Source organism: Tinamus guttatus, unplaced genomic scaffold, assembly GCF_059628265.1.
Source record: "Tinamus guttatus ecotype Peru unplaced genomic scaffold, ASM5962826v1 Tinamus_guttatus_pri_ptg000530l, whole genome shotgun sequence".
Taxonomy (NCBI): Eukaryota; Metazoa; Chordata; class Aves; order Tinamiformes; family Tinamidae; genus Tinamus; species Tinamus guttatus.
In genome coordinates this window covers 6,123,037-6,145,323 of record NW_028289064.1, presented here as the reverse complement: position 1 = coordinate 6,145,323, position 22,287 = coordinate 6,123,037, and the positions used below count along the sequence as shown (strand labels likewise).

The 22,287-nt window shown below is 38.9% G+C and overlaps 1 protein-coding gene across 2 annotated transcripts in view; it reads left to right on the top strand.

Annotated features, from left to right (window-relative positions):
• The window catches only part of MLLT10 (MLLT10 histone lysine methyltransferase DOT1L cofactor), a 116,987-nt gene that overhangs the window by 28,940 nt on the left and 65,760 nt on the right, over positions 1–22,287 (top strand). The window contains exons 5-8 of one of the 2 annotated variants that reach the window (XM_088533977.1): positions 2,253–2,362; positions 6,684–6,787; positions 9,455–9,548; positions 11,425–11,520. In XM_088533977.1, the coding sequence (XP_088390103.1) occupies positions 2,253–2,362; positions 6,684–6,787; positions 9,455–9,548; positions 11,425–11,520 (404 nt within the window). The remainder of the gene's footprint in view (positions 1–2,252; positions 2,363–6,683; positions 6,788–9,454; positions 9,549–11,424; positions 11,521–22,287) is intronic. The other variant, XM_088533978.1, reaches the window with a different exon arrangement.

The window sequence follows — 22,287 nt, the reverse complement described above, 5'->3', positions numbered from 1 at the left end:
GGGAAAGTGCTGCTGGAATAAGCTGCTTTTGTGACATCCCGTGTCTTTGGTGAATAGGCACTTGAGGGGGGCAGAGTGCTGCAGCCCCCTCCGTGCATGATGCACACATTTATTGGACAGGTTGGGCATTTTCAGCAAGCCCAGATTATCTGGGATCTAAGGAAGATACTAGAAACCAATGGAGAAGGTCCCTTGTCCACAGTTCCCCGGGCACTTGTTGATCCCATGTTCGGAAAGTGCGTTAGAGCTGTTGTCCTTCACTGCTTCGTGCTACTGCTTTTGTTATGGGGAGGACTGCAGCGTGCTGTTGTGCACAGCTATTCGGGATGTACACTATATATTTTAGATATTTTAGAAATAAAAATATATTAAATTACTGGCACTATGCATATATATTTGTAGTGATATGGTAGCATTCAGTAAAAGGTAGAGTTACTTTTGAAACTGATATTTTTAGCTGGGCTAGCAAGCCTTTTTTTTTTTTCCTACTGGTTTAATGGTGATTTTTAAAAAATTTTAAATTTCTTTTAGCTGAATGGTGTTTCTATTTCAGTAAAAAAAAAAAAAAATCTATTGGCCTGGTTTGCTAGTCTTAGGAAAGTCCTATAAATACATACTCCCTCATGATAATGTAGACAGAGGAGGAAAGAGAAATGACTGAGTCTTTTTGTAGGCCTTTTCAACGAGTTTGTTAATTATGGTTTTAAAAAGGTCTGTTGGAACCACTTCTAAAAGCAGCTCAAGTTGGAAGCTTATATTTTTTTTCCTACTCTTTTATTGCAGTCTGATACATTTTTTTTTTTTTTGCATGTGGAAAAATTCTAGACTATTTTGTGAATAAAATGATGAAGCAGCACAGATGCTGTGTTTAGTTGCAGATGAAATACTGAAATGGTATGATATGTGTTACTGGGCCGTGAATGCTGACTGTAAGTTATGTGTGTGTTTGCTTCTCATTTTCTATGCAAATTAAAAATATCGATTTAGTAAGCAGAAAAAAAATCTATTGTTTGGAAGCAACTAGAAAATACTTCTGTTTTAAGAAAAGGATAAAATTAATTCAGTGCTGCCCTATACTCAATACTGGATACTATTCCACACTCTGAACAATACTACTACAAGTAAATACAACTTTACATTGAGCTCAGCTTAAGAGTCAATGTGCAGTTGTGTGGAGAAGTTGGGAACCTTTAGTCAGTTGGAACCAGAAAACTTGGAATGAAAATAACCCCCAAAAAGGCATGTGTTAGGGCCGCAGGCCTTTACAGGAAATACTGGCACGCAGAGAATATTTTGAATTTATCTAATATCTTTACTGGTCACCTACAAGTAAGACAACCCAGGTAGGGGAAAGGACAATTCTTTTTAATGTGTGTGGAAGGTCCTGTCACCTTCATAGTAGGCCCCTACTGTGCTATGTTGCTCATGTAGTAGGATTATTTAGAGTCACTGCATTATTTTGTTTTGTTAGCTCTAGAGCTGTTTCTGCTAAGTTTAGCCTAAGGTAGAATACGGGCAGTTTTTACCCATGCCATAAACTATCCTCCAGGCCAACAAACTGGCAACTTCTGGGATCTAAAGATGCAAAAAAGGCTTGAAACGATCACATTTCTTTCTGAATCAGCGTTCCCCCCCTCATATCAGAATTCAGACAAATACTTTTCCTTCTTAATTTTGTTGTTATGATGGTAAGTAACTAAGTGTTTGTTGATCAACTCAGGTTAATGATTGAGCATGGGTCTGATACGGCTTAAAAAAAAATCGCATTTTTAACCATGAAAATTTAAGAGATTTGATAGAGGTGGTAGGAAGAGAACTGCTTGCTACAGAAAGAATACAGGAACTAGTGAAATGAGGATGACTTCTCCAAAAAGAGTCCTACATGATCATAATGCATGCATAAATACTAATTTGTTCATATGGTATTTCCCTTCCATAACATGTATATGTTGACTGTGTGAATCTAAGAAATTTAAAGAAATAGTTTGTTTTTCTGTTTGTATGTTGCCATTTGTTTGTAGTATTATTTTGTATGAATTCTCCACAGAATGAGCTTAAAGATGTTACCGCTCACCTTAACTTTGGATAATATAAAATGAAATTCATGTTTTAAGTAACTTGTGGCTGTAACAGTCTAAACAGTTAAAATAGTCCATGGAAAAAAATTTGTAAAAGTTATTTGTGCTATAATTGAAATGTCCTTTGAGCTTCCAGAAGACTTTAAAATTAAATACAATTGTAACTTTTTGTAGGTTGGGCTCATGTGGTTTGTGCTCTGTACATTCCCGAGGTGCAGTTTGCAAATGTTGCTACAATGGAACCTATCGTGTTGCAGTCTGTTCCTCATGATCGTTATAATAAGGTATAATTATGTGTGTTTGTCTATATATAACTCATTTTAAAATTTGCAAACTGTAATAATGTAAAACTTCACTTTTTAGGATGCTTTTTACATAAAATTCTTAAATGCCTACTGTAATGCTCTCTTTTATGTCTTTATGATAAATTCAAGAATTATTCAATATTCAATTCAGCTTTAAACTTATTTGCACTGCCTTACTAAGGGTTTTTTTTTTTTTTTTTTTTTAGCAAACTAGGGATTGTCTTGTTAATTAAAATATATCATGATCTTTGAACACTGGTATATTTTGAAAAGAATGTGAAATCTGATTTCACAGAATTTAGGAGAAAGAGCTGGCAGAGGATTCTTCCATCTCTTTTAATTGCAGCCAGTGCTGTGGTTTGTTCTGCTCTGGTTAAACTGCCGTTAGTTGTCAAGCCGGCTGGCTCTGAGCTCGCATGTAAGCACCCTATGTAGCTTCTGTCCCCAAAATACTACTGGCCACAAGTGGGAATGTCCCCAGAAGTGAAATGGGTCAACTGTTCTGATAGGTAATTGCTTCTAAATTATACTAATTGCATCAGGAATAGTCAATGAATTTGCAAAAAGATCAACTATCCCTATATGTTTATGAGGTGTTTTGTGTTACCTTTCTTTTCCAACATCCTCCAAACCCAATACAACTGCTAATTCCTTTTTAAGACAGCCTGCAATAACTGTCATTTTTTTTCCCATTCAGTATTTATTCTGTGGTTATTCTAATGACATATTAACACTTTAAAAATCTGAAACTGTGTAGAACCATTTAACTCTGAATTTATCCCCTTGTAATGCATAATATTCAGAAAGAAATGAAAAAAAACTTTTTTCAAGGGTGGATGTTGCAAAAAGGCCTTTAATAAATATAAGTATATAATTAAGAAAAAAGGCAATTAGTTACCTTTTTAAAGAGGCTTAATGCCCGAGTGTTTCATTTTGACTAATTAGCACAACTTGATTTGGAATGGGATGATTTTTGAAAGGGGGTTTATTTCTTCTTCCTCCTCCTTCCTGTGAAGTCCTAAGTAATTCTGGGTATTTGTTTACTGTTAGAAGGATAACATCCAAAAGCAGGAAAAAGTGTAAGTCAACAAAAATTACCATAAAGAAGAATATATACCATAGTCTTTAAACTATAAAAACAGACCTCTCTGAGATTTACCAGGAGACAATATTTAATTTACAGAGGATTTTGTATGAAGATGTTCATTAATCGAACGCTGCAAGTAAATGCAGTATTATAAAATGGTATCTTGAATGCAAGAAAAACAGCTGTGCCCAAGCATAAGGCCTGCTGATACACAGACATTTGGCCACTGGCTTCTTCACCTGCTTCTAAGGTGAAACCTTTCACTCTATAGAATGCAGCCACTGAATGACTTGAGTGACAAGTTAGCCAGCAGGAAAGCTGCTCTTGCACAGTTGCTTCCAAGAAGAATTGAACCTGTAGTTGTTCTCCTGTTAAGTAGAGGTTATACATGGATAATCTCATTTTATTTGAGCTTTAGTTGTCTCTTTTGTGTTCTGAAACTTAATGATAACTGAACACAATTACTGCTTTTTGGAACCTCTTCAGAGCTGATTAAAAAAGTTAATGCATTTGTTTGGAGTGCCTTGACCACCTGCTTAAGGGCAGCTGTTATACTTTTATATCAGCATCTACTGGGACAGTGAGAAATTTCTGTTTAAATATAACTAAGTTCATTTAATAACTTCTAAATTAGCTCTTCCCGCCACTGCTCTGCCATCCACATGACCTTTTGCTTTACAAGGGTTTTCCATGCCTTGTCTTCCCTTTTGTCTTAGGTTGAAATTTTGAATCTTTGAAGGAAAAATTTTAACAGATGAGCAAAGACAGTTTTGCAAACTAGGCTCATTTAAAGAGACCTGCACATTTGTCATGTGCACTGAAATGCCCCAGGGCTTGGGGGAGTGTCGCAATTTCAGGGACTTGCAAATGTTTGACTGTCTGAAGTCTTCTACTGTATTGTGAACTTCATCATCACTCTCTTTTTACTTAGACATCCAAACATAAAGCGGAAGCTTAAGCAGCTTCATCTTTTAATACAGTAGAAGACTTAAGAGAGAGCTTAAAGCCTGCTTTGGAACAGAAGGGTGACGTTTTCTCTATCCTCCTTTTTCTGTTTAGGCTTAAGAAACAGGTTCTCTGACAGGACAGAAGTTCTCTGAGCTTGTTTAATAATTGTAGAATAGTCCACAGTGTTGATTTTTAACTTTCAAAATACAGCTAGTCTGTTCTATCATTTTACAATAAAGTTTTACCATAAATCTCTTTAAGGGGTTTTGAAACGCAGATGCTAAATGCAGGATTTAGGATTGAGCCTATATCCTTGTAAAATGATGTGCTTATATCACTTATCTTTATGAGTTACAATGAAGAAAAAAAAGATAATGGAAAAACCCTGTTTTGAGTAACAGAACAGTAACTGGAACTTGTGTTTTATGGGGTTTGTTTAACTTCATCTGTTTATAGAGACACCTTTTGAAGTTGCACTTAATACAGTAACTCAGATGAGGTTGATAGGAACAAACAAGAACATGATCTAAAACTTAAGTGTGTCAGGTCACTGTATGGAAACCAAAAAGTGGCTGAATTGTCCTTACGGGCTACCTTGGTGTACCAAAGGAGCAAGGCAAAGAGCCAAGTAGGACTGTAGGCCTAGCAGAGCCTGCAGATGGGTGACTCCGTGTCCCAGGGTGCAGCGTGTTAACTGTAATGCTCTTGTTAGCTGTGGCATTCTGACACCTGATGTTAAACACTGCTAAAAGCCGTTCTGATATATCAGAATCTGGCAATTTTATGTCTAAGTAAAAATGTTTTTATTTCATATCCTTTTAAAATGTAATTTTACTTTATTTCACTAACATTTTTATTAAACTGTGTTTTCTACCACCAGTTGTCAATATTCTTTTTATTTATTAATCATTCTACTACTTCTCTTTACATTCTTGGAAAAGGCTGCCATGCAATAGCAGCATGTCTGCTATAGAGTAAGCATAGATGACCGAAAAACAGAAGAATTAATGAAAGTTGTTTCTCTTTGCCTTCCCACCTAAGGCCTTCTAATAGGTTTTCAATACAGTAATGTACAGTTGATAGTTTTCATGTTAGTAGGAGTCTGTCTTATTTAAAAGTAGATAATTGACTACATCTATAAAGGATATTTTCATTAAGAATCAATTGTTAACTTGTTCCATTTTGCTTGTGCCATATGTTTCAAGTGGTATTATAAATGTGGTGTGATACCATCTGGCATTTCAAAAATTAGAACAGAAAAAATGGAAAGAGATGTAGTTTTACCTGATATTTTGCACCAAAATGTTGGTGAGTTATTGAAGTGGTGTGTTTTAACAATTGTGTTTCTATATAGCTTTTCTTCTTGTCTGTGATCTCTGTGTTAAAAACATTGAAAAATGAAGAAAAAAAAGATATATCAATCTATTTTTTTTCCGCACTAATTGAAAAGACTTTCCAAAATCTTATGAATTGCCACAGTATTCCAGTAAAAGAACAAACTTGAGAGAAAAGCTGTGAAAAGATTTTCAGATTCTGGATGATTAGTTTTCATTTTAGCTTACTAAATTTTGAGTTTGAAATGGGTTTGGTGTATTCACTTAAAACTTTGAAGAAGATTTTTTGCTAGGCTGGTTTTTAAGATGATGTTCATGTGGCTATGCGAGTCATGGTGAAGTTAAACACAAAATCCATCAAGTAAATGCCGAAGCATCTGTGAGACCTCTGAAAACTGTTCACAGCAAAAGTACAAACAAAACTTGAAGTTAGCAGATTTTTACGTGTAGTTTGTGTGGAGGTCTACGCATGTGCATGTGTCTTATGAAATATATGGTGTCTTGGTTTCTTTGATATTTCTGAATGCAAATGATATAACTTTGGTGATATTGGTAATACTCATGATGAATATGTGAAACAATTGTGACCTACAAGGCCATAAACACAGATTTGAAGTTAAGGAAAATCCTGAAGCCCCATGTTACTTGCTTTTGGCTGCTTGACCATTTTGGCTGTTTGAATAGTGTTGTAGAATTGAAATAAATTAGTATTTGTACCTCATTAGGGTTGATAAAGTTTTATAGAGAGTCTACCAAGGTGTCTATTAGATGATCTCCTTTTACAAGCAAAATGTAACTAGTTTTAAAAATTGATTTCTTATATAACCTTAGCTGCAAAATCCAACAGTTCTTATGCTTGAAAAATCTCCTGTGAGTAACACAGAATTCATTTGTATGCTTTTTATCATGTTAAGTATTTTCTCTTCAATAGACATGCTATATATGCGATGAACAAGGCAGAGAAAGTAAAGCAGCCACTGGTGCTTGCATGACATGTAACAAACACGGGTGTCGACAAGCTTTTCATGTAACATGGTAAGTTTATATTATCATTTAAAAATCTCTGAAATCATTTTCAAAAAGAAACAGAGAAACAGCTGCATGTGGTGTTTCTGTGGCATCTGTAGTAAAGTGGCTGTTTTGCAGCCTGTGTAGAATATCCAGCATAATGGAGTTTACTGACAGTATGATCACAGTAGCATAGACGTTGTGAGCTATAAAAGCTATCTCAGAATATTCCCTTATGTTGTATTAGCTGCTTGGAGGTCCTGTGAATATGTCCAGACAGGAGCAGCAGCAGAGTTATGAATTGAACGCTAGCTGATAGCCCATGTAAGATTTATCGCTTTTCCCTTTGCTCCTCCCTTTATATAAATGTGGTATTAAGAAGAAGCTGCTTGCTTACCTGCTAACCTTTTGCTAGTAGTAAATCAGTTAAAAAAAAAATCAATTTGGGAAACAGGTAGCTTACTGAGGTGTGCATAAAAAACACAATAAAGATATCCCCAAAAAGTTTATGAATCTGTGCCAGGAGGGGTGAGTTACCTCACTAGGTTTATCTGAATGGTACCTTTATAACCTTAACTATAAACTTAGTTTTCATCTACAGCTGCTGGTGAAAAAATATATCATGTCTAGCATCTGATTCATTATCCTATGATATTTGGGTTTTCTTGCATTCTGGAGATGCCTGCTCCACTTTATGGACTTCGGCCTGGGTTATTAGATTAAACTGTATGCCTAACAGGCAGAAGCAGGCAGAAGGAATCCCATCCCCAGATTTCCTGGGGATTGTGTGTTCCTTCAGACTCAGGTGAAGTCTTTTTTTTTTTCTTTTGTTTTATACAGCTGTCTGCTTTCATAATCTCTGCTTTTATCCATCTGCTTTATGAGCACCCCAACATGCTTCATCATTTATCAGTGCACCAGTCCAGTCAGGGAAATCATATTTGCTCATCTACTTAAACATATTTTCTTCAGGATAATCAAATGATATTTTGAATATCATGTGCAGATCTTGGAGGATTTGATTCTTCAGGCTAGATGCTAATTTCTTTGCAACTCTGCATGTCCTCGTTTGCAGTCAGGGCCTCTCTGTGCAGGGGCCTGTGTGTGTATATACACACACACACACACACACACACACACACACACACACACACACACAGATATCTGGCAGGATGGGCAGGATCTTGAAATTTTATTTTTTCTTAAACATCTTTTTTCCATTGGAAATGGTTGATGTCAGGCTTGATTTTATAATAAAAAAGGATTTGCTCCTGAGAACTTATACGCATATACATAAAGAGGCTATTTATGGTATTTACAGTTATGAAACCATACCATGATATTCATCTAAGTATTTTAAATTTAAAAGTTTTTTTTTCATCTCTTGTCTTTCTTTCAATAAATAAATAAAAACTCAAGGACTGCCATAAAGAACATGAGACGATATTCAATGTGTTATTCAAAATGAAAATATACGCATCATTCCTAATTTTGTCAATTGTTATAATATTTTGATTCACTATGCACAAGTGTGTGTTATAAAACGATACCCAGCCAGAGAGTACTGTGACTAGGGATCATGAGAAGCTTCTGTGGTATTCGTAAAATGGAGGGAATATGGTAAAGCTAGAAGAAATGGACATCTGGCATGAGCTGTATCAACTGGGACTTAACAAATCTGGTCTGGCAAGAACAACCTTAAGTCTATCCTTTTGTTTTTGTATATCAAACTTAGAATGGTAAATCTTTGCTCGAAGAGATTGCGTTAAATGTTTTTGTAGTTGGCGTCTGTTGTAATGTACATGTATTTAGGAGAAAGTATTTATGGATTGCCTAAGGACATAGTGTGCAAATGAGAGCAGAAAAAAAAAGGCAGTGTAAATAAGCTGATGTGTAATTTTTTTTTTAACTTAAATATTTGCTTGCAACATCTCATAGAATCACAGAATGCTTAAGGTTGGAAGGGACCTCTGGAGGTCATCTAGTCCAACCCCCCTGCACACGCAGGGTCACCTAGAGCATGTGGCACAGGACTGTCTTAACTGTTACATTGCATCATTGTGCTAATGAAAATGATGTACAAAATGAAACTCAATGTTTGGGTCTTCCACATTGTCCAAGGTCAATAAAGAAATTTATCCAAGATTTCAATATAGAAAATAAAACAAGCTTGCACAAATGGTGAAAAGAAAATTTGACTTTAAAAGAGGGATAGAATAAGGTAGTATTAGCCCAGACAAGGAAACTTGCAAGTTTTGTTCTTTCTGAAGGGAGTTAACAGGCCACAGTCTGTGTTTAAACCAGTAAAACTTGGTTTTGTAGGACATGTAAAAATTCAAGGTTTTGTTGAGGGGGGAAAAAAAAATCTGACTTGAGTTTGATCTAAGATACATAATACATTGCCTGGTTGATTTATTTGTGAGACTAGTTGCAGAGTAAAAGCAGACTTTTAAGCTGTACTTGTGTGTATGGGGCTGATAGGCCTGATGCCCTTTTCATAGTCTAAGTATGAACCGTATATGTATTTCACTTGGCTGTGAAAAGATTAATTAGGTACTCACATATCTTTAAGTTGCTTGTTCCTTGGGACTTTTAATAAATGTAGATGCAAGTATCTGTATAGAATCAGGTGTGATGTTTTGATGTGAGTGAATGTAAAAATGATTTTCTTGGATGTTTTTTGGTTTGTTTTAGTGCCCAGTTTGCAGGACTTCTTTGTGAAGAGGAAGGCAATGGGGCAGATAACGTCCAATATTGTGGCTACTGTAAATATCATTTTAGTAAACTGGTAAGTATTTATTAACTTAAATTGCACTAACTGTATTTCATTAAAGCAACACTTTAATCGCAATTCTAGAAATACTAGCTAAAAATGTAATCTGTTTTTGTAAGTGGTTACTTCCAGAATGTGTGTTTCTTCTCTCTGCCAGAAGCAGCATTTGTTGAGGCTTTTTCAAAGTTAGTCCTTTAAATCATTGAATTGCTGGAATATTTTCCTTAGCTATTTAATTAGTTGACTTCTAGGAATTTAGAATGTTCCGGAACAACGTAGATGTATTTCTTTCTTTCGATATCCTATATGATGGAGAATAAAAAAATCCTCTCTCTCTCCTTTTTTTTTTTTTTTTTTTTTTTTTTTTTTTTTTTACTGTTCTTTCCTTTCTTCCTTCTCCACTGTGTAGCTAGTGGCTGTTCCCTATCTCCGAGTTCTTTGAAACACAACCTCGAGGAAATGGCTTGAGGTTTGATGCAAGAACCTTCAAAATTTTTTACTTATTTCTGTAGGTTTTTGAATCAGACCTCGAGTGTTTCGTACCACTTCTTATTTCGCCAGGTTGACAGGGCCATATAACTGAGTGTGTATGTATGTGTATGCATTGATGCATGTGTGGGCATGAGGGACTTTTATTTAAATTCAGATTCTGCTATAAGTTTGCTTAAACTTGCTTAAACTTGTTTTCAGTGCTTAAAAAAAGAAAAAAAGCTGAATACTTCAGGGTGACTTTTGAATAAGTTGCGATGAGGTAAAGCCCCAGGGCAGATGAGCCATTTTAGCTTTCTAGGAGCTAAGCCCAGTGAGGTTAGCTCTGTGCTCCTGTGAAAATTAGTATGTTTACTTCATGATAAAATATTGCCCGTACTTAGCTACAGTTTTTATCTTGATCTAGAACAACATTGGTGCATTAGCTAGCAGCAAAGGCTAGCACTGTTTAGTTGGAATGCAGCAGTGCAGCTATGACTTGAGAACATGCATTTTTGTTTGAAAAGGAAGGTTAGCGATATAGAAACAGCTTCAGATTTGATGTATAAATAGCTTTCCCTTACAAAACTCTAATGCTTAGAATAGTAAAGACAGGCAAGATCATGTTAGCTTTCTACTGTATCTTAGGAATACAATGACTATCAATACTTGGTAAATGCAGATACTAAGTATTTATTACTAAAGATAATGGGTGGAGTATATCTATCGTATCACTGAAAACTTGAGTTGATTAGAACTGACCTGAAGCGTCTTTGTAGCATTTCCTCAGTTATAATAGAACAACTTAAACGTTTTGGATACTGACCTAGCATGAAGTATGCGAGGTCCCAGACCAGGCTCTCAGATATTATAGAAATACAGGTAATTGTCTGCTACTTGTAAATATATACCACAAATGCGGTAACATTCTGTAGCCTTTTTTTTTTTTTTTTTTTAAGTGTTTTTATGTTAAAAATGTTGCAGACGAGCCACTTGACTAATAAATCATGGAGCCATAGAATGGCGTTCTCAAAATGCGCTTGAAACATATGAGGGTCTTAGCACTGTGGGTATTCAGTTGAGCATCAACTTTTCTCTCTTACGTGATGAAAATTTGAGAGTGCACTTAAGCATATTTTAACTTTTAAAAAGGTAATCTCATTTTTGTGGAAGGCACATTTTGAAAATTCATGAGTTGGTTTAAAAAAAAAGTCAATATAAAGGTAGGCTTTTTATTTTGCTTTGGTATACATTAGAGAGTCTTGTTAACTTTATTAGTGTCAGTTATTTGTCAGCTTTTCAGTTACTGGATTTTTTTTTTCCCCTCAAGCAGTAAGGCATTTTATCATTTGAAATGCTTTATACTTTCTTTTTATTCAAATGATTCCTTTTCTATATCCATAAATATATTTTCTCTTTTTAGAAAAAGAGCAAACGGGGATCTAATAGGTCATATGATCAAAGTTTAAGTGATTCTTCCTCTCACTCTCAGGATAAACATCATGAGAAGGAGAAAAAAGTAAGTGGATTTGTCGTTGCTAATTATGTGGCACATCTGCTTAATAGTATCATTTTTGATAAACACTTAACGTAGTTCTTGCTGAGAAGCATGAAGAAAATCTCATACTTGAAGCACTGAAAAATAAATAATACAGGTGATAAACTAGAGATAATAGTGTCCAGTGAGAAAACATCTTCAGAGGCATTTGTACGTGCACCTCTTCTACCTATTTCTTTATCTTAAGTTTTGGCATATAGACAAACAGGTCTATGGAATAGCTGTTTCTCCATACAGCTTCCTCAGTCTTAGTTTCTCTTCAGCGAAATTTTGTCTTCGTGAATAAACGGGGAGGAAAAAAAATAGAGGATGTATTAGAAAATGTTGTCATGATCAGGTGCATCTAACTTGTGCTTTAATGTGTTCTCTCTTCTTTCTCATCAGGGAACTATCATCTCTTGCTGTATTTTAATGGTATTGGTGGTCAGGACCACCATACTGGCAGAACATCCTGTGGGTCTTTCAGGGGGATTATAAGGGACGGTGCTGATGGCTAATTTCCATCTACATTGGCTTATTTTTTCAACACTTCATATGTTTTTAAAAGAGAGTTTAAGTATTACTTTCCATTTTTAATACTGCCAGATTTATTTCCCACTGTCTGTGGGAAATTTGGCATCTAAGTACATCACAGTGAGATAACAGACAGTAGCACAGTAATTCAAATTTATTTGGGCACTTTTTTAGCCTCCTTTATAAAAAATACATGTGAAACTGTTACCATCCTGTATGATTGGTTTATTCTAGGGGTGTGGGTGGGCTTTGTTCTGACCAACACAAAAGCATAATGAGACTGAACAACATATTGACCAAATGTATGCGGGGGTGGGCCTGCACATTCCCCAGCATTAAATTTGTTCTTAAGCTGACTTCTATTCTGTGAGAATGCTGACCTTTGCTCTTGGGTAACCTGTTATAAAAGTGTCCTAAGATTTTGCTGTTGCAGCTTGGAGCGGGTCAGGAATGCCAGACAACAACTTCATAGAAGCTGGAACTGACTTCGTCTATTAGCTTACATGCAGTACATTTATATGATTCTAACAGTTAGTGATGTAATTACACAGGCTCCTAATTGGTAGACAATGATCTAACTAAGACCCTTACAGCCCCCCTTACTTGTTTAGCTCATCCTTTTAGTTCAACAGCTCTTTTATTCCCTCTGACCTTGGTCTACTTCCTTATCTCCTAGTTAGCAGTCCCTTTGTTCTTTCACTGAAACCTGAAGGCTGGAATTGAGCAGGCCTGCTGGGCAGCCATGTCCGCGCCTCTAACCATTCCTCTACAATTCCCCCTTTTTCTTTAGATTAGGTGACCCCGGGAAGCAAGCCAGCCTTGAGGTGTCAGATTCGGATTGCGTGAAAAAGCAGTTAACAAACGTGACATTAAAGCGCGCAAACAGGTACAACCAATCATTAAGCTAATTACAAGCAACAGTCCCCATAGTAACAACATTAACAGCGATTTCATCAATGATTTTATCCATCCCCCAATTCCTAACCAGTCCGTTAGTCCGTCTAGACCGAAAAATCCCGCATCCTTTGTTACTTTCTCCGTATGCTTTGTCAAGTCCTGGAGTTGTCCATGTATCGCCGAGTTGTCGAGTGATCTTGCAAGTCCATGCAGCACATTCCGTCGAAGTTCTGACACCCATGTCCGTGAGCAAGAAGCAGGAAATCAACAGTGGCACAGTTTTGCAGCACAGCGTGTTGTACCTGGGTTAAATCATCTGACAACTCACTAAGCACAGTACTGGTTGCATTCGCTTGTTTCAAGGCCTAGCAGGCAAGGAGCTCAATATTTCAGTGTGCCCGCATGGCTGATACCCCAGGGACGAAGAGCCCCAAGTGCTCCAGAGATCAATGCTATCCTCACATTCTGAGCTAAAAGAGTTCGCTGCTCTTTTTGATCACCTTAACAGGGTCTTGCTGTTCCCCAGAGGGCCGTGTGGCCAAATCATACCAAGGCGACCAAATGTGCAAGGCCCACCCATAGGCTGGGGCGGAATGCCAGCCCAAGCTCGGTTCCCACATATCAAAAACCACCCGGTGGGAACCTTCCTAAGCCGGATAGTTCCCGTATTGTGGGTAACATTTCCGTTACACCATTCCTTTTCCCCTCTTGCCTCCTCAAGGGTTTTTGCATACTCAACTTTGAGACCTTCCAGTTCAACCTCGTATCTACTGTTCTCATTTTCCATTTTCTTCAGTCTGTTTCTCTCACCTTCTAGTTGAGCCTGGAGACGAGCATTTTCTTGCCTTAAAAGACTATTCTGCGATTCAGTAGAAGACATCTGAACTTTAGTAGAAAGAAGCTCTTCTGTTGCAGCCCGTTCTCTTTCGGCAGCTGCTGCCAAAAGGGCTTGAGATTCACCAAGTCTGTTAGAAAGATTCTTTTCCATTTTTTCCCACAAGGAGGTTTGCGCTCCCAGCGTGGCTTGCAAATTTTCTATCTGCCGAAGCAGTGGCCGTGTAGCAGATGTAACACTTTGGCTCGGTTCTTGGTTCCGACTCTCCTCTTCTTGCAGTCTCTGTTGTAGTTCACTGATTTCCTGCCGTAAGTAGTCCTCTCTTCTTGCTGCCTGTTGTTCTGCACGTTGCAGCGCTAGCCACAGGTCTGCCACCTGAATCGCCAAAGCTTCTTGTTGCTGCCATGCCTCATCCTGGGCCTTCTCCAAAGTTAAACCAAGTTCTTCCTTTGCCTTCATTTCCCGACTTAGGGCTGCCTCTTGTGCCTCACTGTCCTTTGTGGCATTAGCTTTATGAAGATCTGCAAGTTCCTTGTAAGCACTATCAAGTGCTGCCTGGACACTTCTGTTCCTTTCTTCAAGATCTTCCACCTCTGCCTGGAGCTTATTAAGATCCTTTTCTTGTCGCTCTACAACACTGTTCAGTTGTTTAAAGGAATACCTAACACCAGTGCATCAAATTGGTCTGCTGTCCCACAAAGCCAACAACTCTTAACTTGAGTATAATTAACAATATGCCTAAGAAGCATAACATATCCATTAGTGTTAAAAGTAGCATCAGCTTCTATATAATAGCATTAAAAGTAACGTTACCTCCTAACAGCCACAATATACAGCTAATAAGAACAGTAACACTTCTTCCTCCCATGTTGTTCTTCTGCAGGCTCACACTTTCCACAGCTAGGGTACCGGTTGCTTGCCTGCTACATCTGATGTATGCAAGTTTGCTTCCAGCCAAGGTTTCACCCATTTTGCTGGCACCCATCTGGTTCCAGCATCTGTAATGATACAAGCATACCCTTTTCCCCAGGTTATCAAGTCTAAAGGTCCCGTCCATTTTCCGGTGTTCCAGTCTCTCAGTATCACCTTACACGGACCCGACTTTACTTCTGTCAGGGCTCCCTTTAGCCCAGCCCTGTGTTTGACCATCAGAGGGACTAGGCTGTCCTGGGGTAATCTCAAAATTTTAAAACATATTCTGCTCTTGCCAATTTTTCTGCAGGCATAATTTCCCCCCCCCTTTTTTTTTTTTTTTCTTTCTCTTTTCTCTTTTTTCTTTTCTTTCTCTTTTCTTTCTCTTTTCTTTTTTCTTTTTCTTTTTTTTTTTCTCTTTTCCTTTTTTCTCTTTTTTTTTCTTTTTTTTTTGTTTTTTCCTTTTTTTCTCTCTCTCTCTCTCTTTTTTTTTTTTTTTTTTTTTTTCTTAATATAGCTGGCATTTCAGCATTTGGTTCATACATTCCACTATGTCATGGTCCTCAAGATGCAATAGTATGGTGAAAAAACAATCTTTCAAATCGATTATTAAGATGTCCCGATCATTTTGAAAGGTTCACGATTTCCATTTCTATTTATGTTTGCATAGCTTCAATTTGGTTTCCTCCCCAGAAATTGCTTGGGATTTCTATATATTAAGAAGGCCCCCGCTCCAGTAGCATTGAGGCTTTTACAATTTGTAAGGACTGTTGCAGGTCCTTCCGTGCCAGTTGCACTGGAGCTTGGCCGTTGCTTCATTCTTGTTTCCCATGCTGAAGTACTTCCCTAGTCTCTTTCCAAGGATACAAGTCAGAGTACGGCTCCCAGTCCTCCACTGGTTGGGGGCGGGGAACGCCATAGTCTGAGTTATTCCTGGCTTTCCCTCTTTCAAATTCTGTACTTTCCTGTTGTGCTTATTCAGTCCTCTCTGCTGATATATATATTACACAATAAAGATCTAAAGACCACACACACAAACAGCACAAACACAGTTTCTATCCAGTGGCACGACCTCACGTAGCTGTGCACTCCACTAGTGAGTTCCACTGTCTCAATTGCCTAATCCCATCCTCGTTGCCAATTAGGTTGCGAATGGGTTTGGGATTCGGCAATAATCACACAGAACAAGGTGGCTACGGCTATTCAGGTGAAAGCACGTTAAAAAGGCAAAGTATGCCTAATTACTCTTGAGGTAATACTTGTCGGCAGGATACTGAAACTGAACATTCTCTCGAGGTGGCAGATTAGAGGGTTGCTGACAGGCTCCTAACTCGGCGGGCGTCCCCGCAGAGACAACGTGGGCCTCAGTGTTAGGAGTCTCACCCCCCCTCTTTCTGCACTGTCTGTTTATGCCCGGTGCATCCTGCCACGTAGGGCCAGTACGTGCCAGCAGGCAGACCGGGGGGGTGGACAAACTCCACCTTCAGTCACATAACCTTCCCTCCTGGCCGTGCAGGTGCGCATACCAGTAAGTGGTCCCAGCTGTCAGTCCGAGGGTCCTGCCTTTCTCATCTCCCTCCCTCTCGGATGTTTTACCTTCAAATTAATTTAGAGGATGTTTGCAGTTAAGTTGGCTACAAGCCCGGTCGAGCAGCCGCCTTCAGCTGCTTTTGGAGGAGGTCGGCTCTGAGCCTGGCTGAGCAGCCGCCTCCATGCTCCTTATCACTCAGCCCGGGTAGGCAAACATCTTTTTTCTCAAGGTCTTGGATTCTATTTCGCACAACAATTTTATGACTCTACAGATCATACAAATTTCCACCTTTCAACCATACCTCGTTTCGGCATCAATATACAAAGGATACAACACATAATAAAGATGAACATAGCAAACAGAAATAATAGCCCTAATAACGGTTTCTGTCCTCACTTAAAGCATTACAATTCTTCAACCCCCACTTTAAAAGACGGATTAAACCCCCCTGCACCTCCCTCCTGGCTGTTGTCAAGCCCTCAGCAACGTAAGTCTCCTTGATCTCATTCGCCTTTTCTTCCCTGGCCCCCCTTTTCCTTTTTTTTCAAGGTGATCTAACAAATCCTGGATCCAGCCGGGCCGTTCTTCAGGCTCGCTGGGTGCGGTCCGGAAGCAGGGGCACAGATGGTGCAGGCGCCACAGGCACAGATGAGGACGCAGGCGGGGGGGGTTGGCAATGGATCTCCAGACACCAGCGGTTTTCGGTGGCGTGGCGGTCCTGGTCCTGAAGTGCTCGCAAAGGCCCTTACAGGTACACTGCTCGCAGCTTCGGGAGGCTCACGATCTGGCGGTGGCCCTGTGATGTCCTTTGGGCAACGGTGGGGCTCAGAACCCCCTCGCTTCAGCTTGGGTCTTTGCAAGTGTCCCTTGTCTCTAGCCCATTTATACAGCTCATACAGCTTCTTTATGCTCACTGCTGCCTCCCTCTTTGCTAATAAGTCCAGCAGCAATTGTACAGCAGCTTCTTGCTCCATTTTCGTACTCACTGCTGCTTCTCTTTTCGCCTGCAGCAGCTGTACCACAGCTTCTCGCTCTATTCTTGCACGTGCAACCTGGGTCCCAGCTTCTTGCCCCACAACGCCGACTTTTCGTCCTGGGTCCCAGCTTCTCGCCCCCCAACGCTGACTTTTCGTCCCGGGTCCCGGCTTCTCGCCCCCCAACGTCGCCTTTTCCGTGTGCGCAATCACGGCCGGCTTACCCGCTCCGGTCCACCTTCTTGGTCGGATCACTCGGCTGCACCCGTATGTCGTCCTCCGGAATCCCGCACCGTTGTGCCAGGTCCCTGTTCGGAATCTTGTCCCTGTTCAGAATCTGGTCCCTGTTCGGAATCTTGTCCCTGTTCGGAATCTAGTCCCTGTTCGGGCGCCACTTGTTGCAGCTTGGAGCGGGTCAGGAATGCCAGACAACAACTTCATAGAAGCTGGAACTGACTTCGTCTATTAGCTTACATGCAGTACATTTATATGATTCTAACAGTTAGTGATGTAATTACACAGGCTCCTAATTGGTAGACAATGATCTAACTAAGACCCTTACAGCCCCCCTTACTTGTTTAGCTCATCCTTTTAGTTCAACAGCTCTTTTATTCCCTCTGACCTTGGTCTACTTCCTTATCTCCTAGTTAGCAGTCCCTTTGTTCTTTCACTGAAACCTGAAGGCTGGAATTGAGCAGGCCTGCTGGGCAGCCATGTCCGCGCCTCTAACCATTCCTCTACATTTTGCTTCTCAGATAGATGAATAGTTCCATAAATACCTTCTCTCTACACCTGGTAACTCGGGAGCCTGTACTTTGTGATGCAGTTCTACTGCTGTGTTTAAATTTATAACTCAAAATGACAAGAGGTTTGGCTTTTGACAAATATTTTTTTTCTTTTTTTCTTAATAACATGGAAACAAAGTCTTCAAATATAAACTACAGAATTACCCACAAGTCAAAACCACAGTCATTTGCCATGGTTTTAGTGCCTTGTCACTGCTGGTTGTGAACAATGATTTGTCAAAACACATGCGCTGAGTTTAACTAATGCTGACCAGACTTTGAAGTTGAGTTTAAAGAAACTTGATGCTTATGAATTGTAAGTGCTAAGGGCAATTTTGGCCTTGTGTCTCTGAGCTGTGGAAAACCCTTTTTTTTTTTTTTTAAAAAAAAAAAAGGCAAGCCACTTCCACTGGTGATATTATCCTGTTTCAGGTCATAATACCTGTAAAAACTTAAGGGAATACGTGGAGGAATGTACTCCTACAGTGTGTATTCAATCAACATATCCAGTGGTTTTCCCTGATGGCTGTTTAGCCTCTCCCACTGTGTAAGTGTCTTGCTGTGGATCTTGTAGACCTAGTTAATATTGCTGTTTGCACTTGCAAGCCTTGATCTTTTGTCTGTGACTTGGAGAGGTTTCTTAGAAATAGCACATAAAGATTTCTCCTACCTTTCATGAACTGGAACATAGGAAACCCAAATATCTCATCGTTAATAACACAAAATGAAGCAATATATTTTGATGGAATTACCTGTTGCTTGGCTTTGAGAGATTCTCATGCTATATTACAGCACATTCACTTACCAAGCTTAATTGGAGTTACATGTATAAAATACTCTGGTTGAGAACAGTTGAGATGGGTAAAAAAAAGTTGCAATTTTCTCAAGTTATTAGTAACGTAAATCTTCCTAGCTACAGGTTGTTTGTTTGGGATTTCTATCTTTCGTATCCTATAATTAAAGAATGGTCTGTGTTCTCCAAGATACTGGTCTTCAGTCAATAAACCACGTGTGGTGTGGATGCTCATTCCTTTGTGCAAGTTGATTTCCTTCTGCAGGCGATGGCTCATTCGATATATTGTGTGGCTGGTGTTGTTACTGCTTGTCTTGTCTCTCTGTGGTTTAGTTCTTGTGAAACCTTGGGAAAATGCAGACTGCTGCTATAAAAGGACATAGTCCCAGAGGAAAAACAAGTGGTTGTATAGTTTTTTGAATTGCTGAAGAGAGTTGATAATGTAAGAAAAAAAGGCATGTGGCTGCTACTCCCCACCTTTCTGGTTTTGAAAGTATTTTTGGTATTACAAACAGAAGGGGAAAATTCCTTTGTCGAAAAGCTACTAAAATGGATTATAAAATACAAAACTGAGACACAAATGACAGTAATTCTTCAAGAGGTCTCTTGGTCTTCAGTGTGCAGGATTTAGAGGACTGGTCTGATTGTATTGTTCAGTGTAGGCAGAAAAGTGTTCTGCTACGAGACTGCGAATGCTAGTCAACGGTCAGTAAGGCAATTTCATGCTATTTTTTGTTTGCTTGTAGTAGACAACAAAACTTAGATGAATAAAACAGCAATTTCCATGTTTTTCGGCTTCTGACCTGTTAGTGAGTGAATGTGCTTGGTTTTACAAGTAAGATGATGATGTTTTATTTCTTTATCCTCCCAGATGAGCTCTTGGCACTATTCTGGCTCTGAGATTGCCAGTAAATAAAAATCCTGCACTAAAAATTCTATCTTTTTGTTGGTTTAACACCTTTCATATAGTTGTGGTTGTAACAGGGATAAAAAATCTTTGAATACCCACAAACCAGGACCAGATTTTCTTATGTAAGGATAACAATACTCTTTCTGTGTTACATAACAGAAAACATTTTTAAAACAATTTTTAAAATTGAACACACAAACCAAAGTTGTTGATTACACATTTCATTCTAGGTATTAAAACTTTGTGTCTTGTTGTTAGATTATCTATCAGAAAGATTTGGATGCCCACCGTTCTAAACTTACCACAGATTTCATTCTTGTTGCAATTAATGATCAGTAATGACCTGCATATATTAAACTCTCTGTTTGTCTTGAGTATGCTTGATATTTGCAATGAACTGTAAAGTTCTGTGTGCAGATAAGCTTTGAGAATTGGAAGTTGTCTCACTAGGAGATAAATATTTTGTTGCATTTTAAGCCAACAATTTCTTAATACTCTAGTCAAGTACAGAAGATGACTTGTGAACAGTTAAAAGAATATTAATGTTTTGAAATATGTGGGAACTGCAAGTGTCCTGAGAAATGATTGTTGAAACTACCTCCAAAATAAAATCTTTTGAAGAGAGCAAGGAGAAGGAGAGTTAAATCTGAATGGAAATACAGAAAAAGAAGAAAGGTTAAAACAAGTATTCTCATATTTTCTCCTGCAAATGTACCTGAGGATGGTTCATAGAATAATTCAGGTGAGAAGGCACCTCAGGAGGTCTCTAGGTCATTGTGTTCCTCAAAGGCAAGTCAGCTATGAGATTGGAGCAGGTGAATTGGGGCTTTATCCAACATGGTCTTGACCTGCAAGGATGGAGGCTCCGTGACTTTTTGGACAACCCGGTTCTTTGATTCACTGATTTTGGGGTGAAAATGTTTCTTCTGATACTCTCTTGAACCTTCCTTGATTCAATTTATATCCACTGTGAGTGTAGTAGTGTAGTACAATAGGGATTTGGGATACATGGCATAGGTACATCAGGTCAGCTTATTCGGCTTGTCTTATGGATGCAAAAAAGATGTCTTTTCTGGTGCTGATTTCAAAAGGTGACTGTTTATTTATGCATGCATGGGTCAATACTATATAGATAGAGCTAGGAATTATAAGGGAGACGCAGTAAAACTTTCCAAAAATAGTGAATATTCTGTAGATTTTGAGTAGGAGATTCAAATGATGAGATACTATCCCATGATATCCCAGTAAGGTGTCAGACTCACTATCGTAGCTGCAGGGCCTCTGAACTGAAAATTACAAATGGGATTGGACATTCATCTAATGATTCAATTTTAACATCATGATAATAGGTAGAAAGTCTTCTGTGGCCTTATACTTTTCAGGTTTAAGTCGGATTTTAGATCAAATACAAGATTTAATGTGTTGTTTCAATGTGTGCAGGCAGCTTCAGAACTGTTAGCTGTGGAATTGCTCCTATCTTGCTGTGTTGGGTAGGAAGCTGGATTTAGACCAATTTAGATATCACCTGTGACTTCCCATGGTCGTTACCAAATTATTAAATTCCTTTTGCTAGGTTGAATTAACGAGTACCAAGAGTTTTGAGAGAAGGGAACATAAATGCAGAGAGACTTAATAGAAGTTAAAAATTATCACCGTCTCTTCTCAGTTATGTTTTATTGCCAGTATCCTGACTGTAGCCAGTTTAGAAATTAACTCCATTGTTACTGCGCTGTCCCCTGTGAGCTTCAGGTTCATAGTGTTAGCATCCAAGAGGAGCTTGTTCAGTGACTGACGGAAAGAAATTCAGGTTACTCTGTAAATGATGTTTCCTGACACTTTCAGAGGACTACACTTAAATTTTTTGATTAAAGCAAAAATACCTTTCTTCTATGTTAGAATAGTTGCCTTGAAGTTGATTAAAAAAAAAAAAAGTAGTTACTGCACACAGTTTCAGAGAGTTGTTAGTGCTTGAAATTTCTTTGTGCTGTTGCCTTTTTCCATTTGTAGCATAATGATAATGAAGAAATAGGCGCTCCTTGGTAATCTCAAAGGAAGAGTTGTTACCTAGGGTGGTATCTCTGTATTCCCTCATCTGTAAATCCATTTGGCCTTTGGATCTGTAAATCTGTTTAGACACATGTTTAAGTCACCTAGAGCACGTGGCACAGGACTGCATCCAAGCGGGTTTTCAAGATCTCTAGAGCAGGAGACCCCACAACCTCTCTGGGCAACCTGTTCCAGTGCTCTGTCACCCTCACTGTTAAGAAAATTTTCCGTAAGTTCCTGTGGAACTTTTGGTGCTTCAGTTTGTGGCCATTTCCTCTAGTCCAGTCGGTGGCTGCCACTGAAAAGAGGCTGGTCCCATGCTTCTCACTCCCTCCCTTGAGGTACTTATAGGCACTGACCAGGTCCCCTCTCAGCCTTCTCTTCTCCAGGCTGAACAGGCCCAGCTCCCTCAGTCTCTCCTCATAGGGCAGATGTTCCAGGCCCCTGATCATCCTTGTAGCCCTGCGCTGGACTCTCTCCAGCAGCTCCACATCCCTCTTGTGCTGTGGAGCCCAGAACTGGACACAATACT